The sequence below is a fragment of the Musca domestica genome, unplaced genomic scaffold (assembly GCF_030504385.1).
Source record: "Musca domestica strain aabys unplaced genomic scaffold, Musca_domestica.polishedcontigs.V.1.1 32, whole genome shotgun sequence".
NCBI lineage: Eukaryota > Metazoa > Arthropoda > Insecta > Diptera > Muscidae > Musca > Musca domestica.
The window spans coordinates 4216803-4227496 of NW_026712311.1; the positions used below are offsets into that span (position 1 = coordinate 4216803).

The 10694-nt window shown below is 37.7% G+C and overlaps 1 protein-coding gene across 1 annotated transcript; it reads right to left on the bottom strand.

Annotated features, from left to right (window-relative positions):
- Nucleotides 1-2908: 2908 nt before the first annotated feature.
- LOC101901616 (uncharacterized) lies at nucleotides 2909-6783 on the bottom strand. The gene is made up of 2 exons (XM_020034765.2): nucleotides 6357-6783; nucleotides 2909-3700 (listed from the first exon to the last, which is right to left on the bottom strand). Exons 1-2 carry the CDS (start codon nucleotides 6645-6647, stop codon nucleotides 2960-2962), a joined length of 1032 nt encoding a protein of 343 aa, XP_019890324.2. The 5' UTR covers nucleotides 6648-6783; the 3' UTR covers nucleotides 2909-2959.
- Between the last annotated feature and the right edge of the window lie 3911 nt (nucleotides 6784-10694).

Consider the following 10694-nt stretch of genomic DNA (forward strand, 5'->3'; position numbering starts at 1 on the left):
GAATATTATAGCGAAAATATTCTGGAGGGTGTATTAAAGACATGCAAACATTTTGGCCGCAGACCTTGGACATTCCAACAGGACTCAACACCATCGCACTCAGCAGCACGCGTCACCCAAGAATGGTTACAAAATGAGATTCCTCGCTTCATTTCCAGCGCACAATGGCCACCAAAATCTCCGGATACCAATCCGTTGGACTATTGTGTCTGGAGTATTTTGGAAAGCAAGGTTGGCAAAGTGCCGATCGCCTCAAGCAAGCGCTTCTTCGGGAATGGGCCAAAATACCGCAGAGCAACATTCGGACAGCGTGTGACGGTTTCACTGGCCGTTTGAAGGCCATAATTCGTGCCAAAGGTGATCAATTCGAACAAATCTAAACGTATTCTAAAATTTGATGTTATTTCCGAAATTTTTTGCTTCCATTCAATAAAATTAAAAAAAAATATAAAAATTATGGCTTTCAATTTTGTTGCGGTTCTTTTATCTTACCCTGTACATACTGAAAATTGTGACCCTTTGTGGGGAAGGTACCAGAAGGGATATGCCGATATATCTTACATTCACACCAGATCTTACATTGAGAATATATGAACTTTTTGTTATTCAAAATTCGACACCATTATGGGGGAGCAAATGAGAAGATATCTACCATCAGAAGAAAAGAGACGTGTTTATTTCGCATTTATGAGAGATAAACTAATTCAAAATTTTGACCCGTTGGGGGGAGGTAACATATATTGTTATTACAGTAAAAATAAAAAAAAAACAAGTAAGAAAGCAGTAAGTTCGGCACGGCCGAACTTGAATCCCCATCCACCATTTAGAACGAATTTGAAAATTTTCGAAAAAGATAACATTCGCCAAAAATTCTGTTAAAATTTTAAAAATACCGAATATAGCCGTTATTTTAGGGCCTGTACGACGTGCACCTACATAGGCATTGTTTGTTACAAGCCATTACCAACATTTAAATTCGAAACTTGAAATAAACGGTGAATAATGTAGCCAGAATCATCAAAATACTGTACGTAGGGAGGTACCGTTATATAGGCGCTATACGAAGACCTTGACCTGCATAGACAATTTTCTGTCACAGGCTGTAGCTTCCATTACGAACATCTCAAACAATTTCGGTGATTATTGTACCTAAAACCTTCAAAATACCGAATATAAGGAGGTACTGATATATGGGGACTATACGAAGACGTGGACCTGTATAGACAATTTTCCCTCTTAGGCTGTAGTATCCAATTCGAACTTCAAACACCAAATTTGAAACAATTCCGGTGAATAATGTCGCTAAAATGGTTAAAATACCGAATATCGGGAGGTACCGTTATATGGGGGCTATGCGAAGACGTGGACTTGCACAGACAATTTTCTGTCTCAGGCTGTAGTATCCATTTCGAACTTCAAATTCCAAATATGAAACAATTCGGGTGAATAATATCGCTACCGTTATATGGGGACTATACGAAAACATGGACCTACATGGCCCATTTACGAACTTAACCTGCCTACTGGCAAAATAGACATGTGTGCTAAATGTTAGCCTTCTATCTCAATTCGTTCGAAAGGTAGAGTGATTACAACAGACAGACAGACGGACATGGCCAAATTGTCTTAGAATCTTACGCTGATCAAGAATATATATTCTTTGTTGGGTCTAAGATCATTATTTCGGAACGGAATGACAAAATGAATATACCCTCCATAGTATGGTGGAGGGTATAAAAAATATGTGAAATACTTCATGACTTTTGAAAATGTTGACCCCTTGTGGGGGAGGTACCAGAAGAAGTGAGCCGACATATTCCGTCTTCGCAGCAGATCTTGGGTTAGTGAAATAATTGGCATGTGTGCATGTATAAGACAATCGGATGCTTATTTCGTTCGAATTTTATGAGAGATATAATTATACAAAATGTTGACACTTTCTGGGGGAGGTACCAGAAGCAGTGGCCCTATATATTCCTGTTTTACGCCACATGTTGTTATAGCAAATATATTGAAATATGTGAAATATTAAGAGAATCGGATGTCCTATTCGCATTTCATGAACTTTTTAGGAGCTTCATAACCATTTAAAATTTAGACCCGTTGGGTGTGAGGAGGTACACAAAAAAGTGAACCGATATAGCCCATTATCACACCAGATCTTTTGTTAACAAACATATTGGGATGTGTGAAATTTGAGGACAATCGAAATCTTATTTTTCGTTTTATAAGAGTTTTAATGATACGAAATTTGGACCCTTTGTGGGGGAGGTACTTGATGGAGTTGGCCGATATTGTCTATTTCCGCACCTGACCTAGTATTGACAAATATAGTGGGGTTTGCCAAGTTAATTATATAAATATAAATTATTTTTTTTCAGAAAATTGCCATTTTGTGGTGGAGGTACCAGAAGGAGCGGACCGATATTAGCCATCTCCGAACTCGATCTAAGTTTGACAATAATATTACGATGTACCAATTTTGGATCAAATCGTATACTCCCTTCGAGAGTTATCGCGCGCACCAACCAGACAGACAGACGAACGGACTTCGCTAGATCGACTTCAAATGTCCTGAAACGGATTTGGCGCAAAGAGACCCAGGGTCTAAAACCGTTATTTTGATAAAGCACTTCTTCACCGTATATACCCTCTGTAGTCACATGGCTAAGGTATAAAAAATCTCTAATTCTTGATTTGGATTTGACTTCTCAATTATGCTCCCACCACCTACAGTTTTTCTAAGAAGGCTTAAATCCGTAATATTTATACGAAAATTATATAATAAATTATATGAGGTGTCATCTTACCTTGGGTAGTAACTGCACTTGATTAATTCCTGATTAACTCTCCCCATTGTCCACTCTGGCTAACAGGAACGGCAATTTAACAAAAATGTATCTCAAAATAAATGTAGCAACGGCGGATTTTTTTTATTTCACGCACTAATTTCTCTCTTTCAAAGCGATGACAAACGATAATTTTGAAAATCATTACCAGCACGTTGCGACCTCTGTCGAAATTGAGTGACGCCAATGGTGCTGCCATATTTCTGGGGGAAGGCGATTTGCAGGCAAGACAAAACCCCACGAGTCTGATACATTTTCGAAGACCAACGGCAGGTGCAAGGGGCCATACAATTCTTACAAAACTTAACGCATCCCTTATCTTTATCCTTTAAATGTGGCAAACATTTCAAGGTCCATGGCTGACGATAATCCTCATTCGCCCAGCCACATTCACAGGGTGGTAAACAAGGACAGATCTTTGATGGTTTCTCAATCTCCTGCGGTCGGGGTGTACCATGACAACGATACAAATTGTAACGATGCACACCACCAATTAGTTCGGTGTGTTCGGGTACCTTTTCAAAATTTAGCCATTTCTCTAAGAGATCCCAATGTAAATGATTTAGCTCACGTTTCCGTATCATTTGCAAACGGCGCCATAAATCGGAACGCCGAGTGCTTTTATAGGCCCTGCCAGTTTTTGTTTGTAACAGTTTATATATTTCATTGTGGAACTCGGGATACTGGGATAAACTTCGACCAAACTTTGTCATTTCGTAATAGAATAGGGATCGTATGCCATAGGCTATATGTTTGATGTGTTCAAAATCTTTGATATTCATGACCGAGAGGGCAGAGGCATCCAGTAGCAGCAGGGTGTGACCGTTGATGAGATTTTCACGAAATGTATTCTGAAAGGGAGAGAGGAGGAGGGAGAAACAAAATATTAGTAAAGGCATAACGGGATTTTTTAAAACATTTTTTCAAGTACCAAACGTGGATTTTTAAAATAGTTTTTCAAGGACCAAACGTGGATTTTAAAAAAAAATTTTCAAGGACCCAACCTGGATTTTTAAAAACATTTTTTCAAGGACTTAACCTGGATTTTTAAAAACATTTTTCCAAGGACCAAACGTGGATTTTTTAAAACATTTTTCCAAGGACCAAACGTGGATTTTTTAAAACATTTTTCCAAGGACCAAACGTGGATTTTTAAAACATTTTTCCAAGGACCAAACGTGGATTTTTTAAAACATTTTTCCAAGGACCAAACGTGGATTTTTTAAAACATTTTTCCAAGGACCAAACGTGGATTTTTAAAACATTTTTCCAAGGACCAAACGTGGATTTTTTAAAACATTTTTCCAAGGACCAAACGTGGATTTTTTAAAACATTTTTCCAAGGACCAAACGTGGATTTTTTAAAACATTTTTCCAAGGACCAAACGTGGATTTTTAAGAAAAAAATTTAAGGATTAAACCAAACCAAACGTGGATTTTTAAGAAAAAAATTTAAGGATTAAACCAAACCAAACGTGGATTTTTAAGAAAAAAATTTAAGGATTAAACCAAACGTGGATTTCTAAGAAAAAATATTTAAGGATTAAACCAAACGTGGATTTCTAAGAAAAAAATTTTAAGGATTAAACCAAACGTGGATTTCTAAGAAAAAATTTTTAAGGATTAAACCAAACGTGGATTTTAAAGAATATTTTCAAGGACGACATGTGGATTTTTAAAAACATTTTTTCAAGGACTAACAGAGCTTCATATGTGGACTTTTGAGGAACATCTTTCCATTGACCAATCATGGATTTTTATGGACCAAACGTTGGTTATTAAGAACTTTTTTTCAAGGACCAAACATCGATTTTTGAAAACATTTTTTCAAGAACCAAACGTGTATTTCTGAGGACATTTTATAAGAACTAAACGTTGATTTTTTATGAATATTTTTTTAAGGACCAAACGTAGATTTTTAAAAATATTTTTATAAAGGACCAAACGTGGATTTTTGAGGAAATTTTTTCAAGAAACAAACTTGGATTTCTAAGTATATTTTTTCAAGGACAAAGCGTGGATTTCTAAGAATATTTTTTTCTAGGACCAAACGTGTATTTTTAAGAAAAAAATTTTAAGGACCAAACGTAGATTTGTAAGAACATTTTTTTGGATTTTAGGATACATTTTTTTCAAGGACTAAGAGAGACAAAAGCTTGGATTTTTAAGAACATAGTTTCAAGACCAAACGTGGATTTTTAAGAATTTTTTTCAACGACCACCAGAGCCAAAATATGGATATTTAGTGACCAAAAATAAGGATTTGTAAGAGCCTGAAACGTGGATTTTGAAGAACATGTCTTCGAGATCAATCCTGAATTTTTAGGAAGTTTTTCTAAGGCCAAATACTACAGAGCCTGACTAGACCTGATGTTGGCCTGATTTGGCCGAAACAAAGGAACTTCATTCGATTATCTTCCACTCGAAGAAGACGGCGAAGTTGAGAATAACCCAGGCCAAAACCTCTGAGCCGACAGCCACACAAAATCTAATACTTCCAACTACAGACAATCCAATCGATTGGATCCAAAACGAGAGCAAACTACCTAATTGCCTTTGAGCAAATAACAATTAATCCGATTACTTCGAAGCTAAATGCCAGCCAAATCACTATAGTTTGCTCCCTGAGAAATCCAGGCTTTCAGGACACTTGTGGGCATAAATGCAGGTCCTTAGATTGATCCTAGAAGCAACTAAGCTTGTCTTGTTTCTTCATAAAAAGCTTCGTTCATCAATTAGATCTTTATTACCTTTCTGTCGATAAAATACAATGGGTAGTGTTTCTATTTGAAGGAAGCCTTTATACGATCCTTTATTTGAAGAAAACCTCTGAAAGGTGTCATCTTTATATATCCATAAATAACCTGTTATATATTTCCTATCTATCTGCAAGGATTTTTTCCAATAACATTTTTCTGAAAATTGTTCTACCTTTTGAAAGACCTCTTGAAGGTCTCCTAGAGACAATCTATCTATTGAAGTTATCTGGATGGAATACCACATCCATAGATATTCTCTGGAAGATCTTATCTCCAAATGAGACCTTTTGAAGATTTTCCGCCTTCAGAAGTCCTGTGAGAGCAGAGTCTATAGAATATCTTTGGAAGACTTGTATATAAGTGAAATGGTACGAAATTCCTCTGTGTGGTACTTCGGTACTATTGGGATATAAAAGTAATAAGAATAGTACCATTGTATTGTATTTTCGATCTCCGTAACTTTGGGAGAAAGGCGGGGAGAAATGGTTTCAACCGAGAGTCTAAGGATTGTCTGGGGAAATACGATATCCTCTCTAAGTTTTAAGTTTTAAATGTTGGTCCCCAATTTCCTTGCTATCCTTCCCAATCCAAGGATGAGCACAAAGGTCAGTTGGTCATCAAATGATTCAACTGTCCCCAGTAGCAGCTGGGCATCATAAGACCCGACCTAGAGATCTATTTTGCCACTTTCTCAATTCAAATCAATTCTCTACATATTTTCAAAGCCTCAATTTTCATTTTCTCTCACCTGATACTGACGATAACCATATCCTCGCAGCCATTTGCATATATCCTCAATATTCCATTCGTACACCGAGGGCAAGGGCATGGCATCCACAATCTTGATACAGATATTCAGCAGCGTATCTGGCGAGCATTTGAAAACAATTGGCATATCATTTTTGTCGAACTCAAATGCTCCACGTGTTATTGTATCCAAACGGAATTTGTACGCGGACAAAGGATTTGGCAATCGATTACTATCCCTTTCCTTGGGCTTTACATATTTTTCATCCGATTCTTTGTAAAGGTAACGCATGCTTTGGCCCGGACAGCAAATGTGCAACTATTTTTCTATTTTTCTTTCAGCTATGAAACTATTGAAAGTTTTATTCGACGAACAATACAAAATAATTTTTATTTCGATTCGAATGAATGAAGAAACTTCATTAGAATTCTGACACACAGAGTTACCCAAATTCATAGCAGGGACAGGGAAAAGTTTTCCTCATTCTATTGATTTTGCAATGAATGATTGGTAACACAATGAAGGGGAGGTGAAGAGAAAGAGAAAGGAAGCCCAGAATTGAATAATCATAAAGTATTTCTTGTAATTTCCTTTCATTGTGCAAGGTACAAGCACTACAGCAACAATAACAACAACTACAACAAAAATCTCTAAAGGAATTACCCAGTTTGTGGCTCGTTCTTGGCTCCCCGTTCCACAATGCCATCACTCACCCCCCACCACTTTGTAATGGCCAAAGTTTGTTCGACGGCGCAAAAAACTTTTCCCAACTAACTTCGACGGAAGAAGGTGTCTCTAACTAGCGGAGTTATTATTGAACTGTTACAGGATTAATGTTGAGGCAAAACATGATTATGTGCCCTTGTTAGTGTTGTTGTTGCTGTAATTGTTGTTTGGGGAAATTTAGTCAACCGGTGATTGATTTGCGGTTTTTCACAACAACTTGCCAACAACTACAGCAATTTTCGGTAAGGTCGTGTAAACCAGGCGAACAACATCCTTCACCATTGCCAAATCCATTCAAGGTTGCCGATAGTAAACGATGAACTATTTAGGCTGCATTGGAGAATTCCATTGATGGTCCCCTCTCTCGCCGGGCAGACGGAAGGAAGTTGAGTTGGAAATTTTGTTTATAACGGAAATTACCGATCATTGCATAAAGTAAGTCATTTGAAATTGGAAATCATTATGAGGTTTTGCAACGGGTGCCAGGACATCAGGTAATCTAGGTTAGCGTTTAGTTAAAGTTTTTAATGACCTCCCTCCATTAACGGATGACCGACAGACAGACGGGCAGACCAACTTTCGAGGAAGTATTATTTGCCAAACATAAATTGATGATTATGGTGATGACCTAAATAGGAAATGTTTTTAATGCAATTGCAATTAGGTTGCAGAATGTTTGATGGGAGGGCAAAGTGTTCCGGAAAATTGAAAATTTAATTAAAAATTTTAAAAATTGAATAATGGGTATTTTGTTTACGAGAAAAATATGATTCAATGACAAAAACATATTCTCTGATTGATCTTCAGAAGCAACTCCCTCAAAGGACCATTCTTTTATTAGATTTTTTGGGAGATCCAAAGAAAAGTAGTTCACATTTATCCTGATTTACAAAATAACTACAAATTTAAGATAAAGAAGTAGAAGGCCAGGACCTAGGCCTTCAAGTGGAGTATATGTTCTCCTTAAAAATCACGTTTTTATACAGAAGATCAATGGGTCCTTTTATTTTTTGCTCTCCGATAAAAAGGACCCATCGGTTTTCTTAATAGAATAGCAAGAGGGTTTCCATACAGAAAAGGTGCTATACAGGGTGAGATAAAACAAGTAAAAAAGCAGTAAGTTCGGCCGGGCCGAACTTTGAATACCCTCCACCATTTAGAACGAATTTGAAAATTTTCGAAAAAGATAACATTCGCCAAAAATTCATTTTAAAAGTACCGAATATAGCCGTTATATTAGGGCCTGTACGACGTGCACCATATTCAAATTCGAAACTTGAAATAAAAGGTGGATAATGTAGTCAAAACCATCAAAATACTGAATATAAGGAGGTACCGTCGTATGGAGGCTATACCAAAACGTGGACCTGTATAGACAATTTTCTGTACTGGCTGTAGCTTTCATTACGAACTTCAAATACGACATCTCAAACAATTTCGGTGAGTATTGTAGCTAACATCGTCAAAATAGCGAATATAAGGAGGTTCTGATATATGGGGCCTATACGAAGACCTGGACATGCACAAACAATTTTCTATCTCAGGCTGCAGTATCCATTTCGAAGTTCAAATGCCAAATATAAAACAATTCCGGTGAATAATGTCGCTAAAATCATCAAAATACCGAATATCGGGAGGTACTGTTATATGGGGGCTATACGAAGACGAGGACCTGTATTGAAAATTTTCTGCCTTAGGCTGTATGAATAAAAGCAAAAAATATCGGAAATAGCATCCAATTTTAGAATAAGTTCAGATTTTTTCAATTTAGTCACCTTTGACACGAGTTATTGCCTTCAAACGGCCAATGAAACCGTCACACACTACCCGAATGTTGCTCTGCGGTATTTTGGCCCATTCTCGGCGAAGCGCTTGCTTGAGGTGATCGATACTTTGGTATTTTTTAGTGCCAACCTTGCTTTCCAAAATACTCAAGATGCAATAGTCCAACAGATTGGCATCCGCAGATTTTAGTGGCCATTGTACGCTGGAAATGAAGCGAGGAACCTCATTTTGTAACCAATCTTGGGTGGCTCGTGCTGCGTGGATTGGTGCTGAGTTCAGTTGGCTTTAATAAACCCTCCAGAGTATTTTCGCGTTGACATTCCTCATTTATTCTGATGCCACGGTCGATTAATACGGGCGGAGAGCGACCATCGGCTGTTATGGCGGCCAACACACGGTAGCTCCAAATACTCCAACGGACTATTATCTGGAGATTTTGGTGGCCATTGTGCGTAGGAAATAAGACGAGGCACATCATTTTGTAACTATTCTTGGGTGGTGCGTGCTTGGCGATGGTGTTTGAGTCCTGTTGGAATGTACAAGGTCTGCAGCCAAAATGTTTGCGTGGCCAAGGCTTTAAGGCTTTTTTTTTTCGGGATAATATGATGCATTTATTCCGAGGCCAGCGTCGATTAATACGAGCGGAGAGCGACCATCGTTTGCGTGCCCGAGGCTTTAATACACCCTCCAGAATATTTTTGCGATAAAATTCGGCATTTATTCCGATGCCACGGTCGATTAATACGAGAGGAAAGCGACCATCGACTGTCATGGCGGCTCACACCATCACCATGGCCGGCCGTCGCTTGAGTTCTGGTGGCCAACCGAAGGTGCAAATCTTCAGCTGACCTCCTCGCAAGTAAACACGATAATTTTGTTTATTTAAAAACTGCTACTGGACAACGAATGTTTTCTCATCGGAGATGGAGAAAACCAAATTCGGCAGTTCACCATTTTCGGCCAAGCTAATTGCGGTGTAAGTTCTTGCATTTTTTTTGAATTTCAATGGCTTTATCCCGAGCTTATATTTCAATATTTGCCGAATGGAATATTGCAATATGTTCAGCCCACGAGCCATTTTTCCGCCACTGCGACGCGGGTTTCGATGAAGTCGCTTCTTAACTTTTCGAACCCTTGCTGTTTTCTTCCGTCCACTGCCTTGACGTCGGGCTACGCTACCAGTTTCACGGTAACGAGCGATGATACGAGACTCAAAAGATTTATTCACATTTAAATGCTGGAGTGCTCTAACGATAGCCACTTGTGGTTGTGTCCAGCCAAATATAGAGAAATCACACTATCACGTTTGAATTCCATTACGAATAACTTTTTTTCTGAAAAAATTCTCACCAAACTGCTTTTGCTCGATTGTAAACAATATAATGAGCTGTCACTGGAATAATTTTAACAGCTGTCGGACTTGTGGTTTAGAAATGACAGCAGTCTGAAATTGGTTGCAGTTTTTTCATCTCAACCTATATGAGCTGATTTCAAGAAACATACGGACGAACATAGTTAAATCGACTTATAATTTTATGCTGATCATAAATATATATTCTTTGTGGACTTTTTCTTTTTTCTCTACAATAGTTTAAATAGCATATACAGAATACCTAGATGTCTTCTACCCTTTAGTTCCACGTTATGGGATATTTACGTGTCTAATTCATTAAGAATCAGGATTCCTTATATATTTATATATTTTCTTATCGGAAATATGCAGTTCCTTCTCTCAGACAAATTAAAAATATAACACGTCTTTTTTATTTATTTTTCAGTGGCACATAAAAGCTTCCTCTGGAGGCCGAAAAATGTCGAGAACAAATA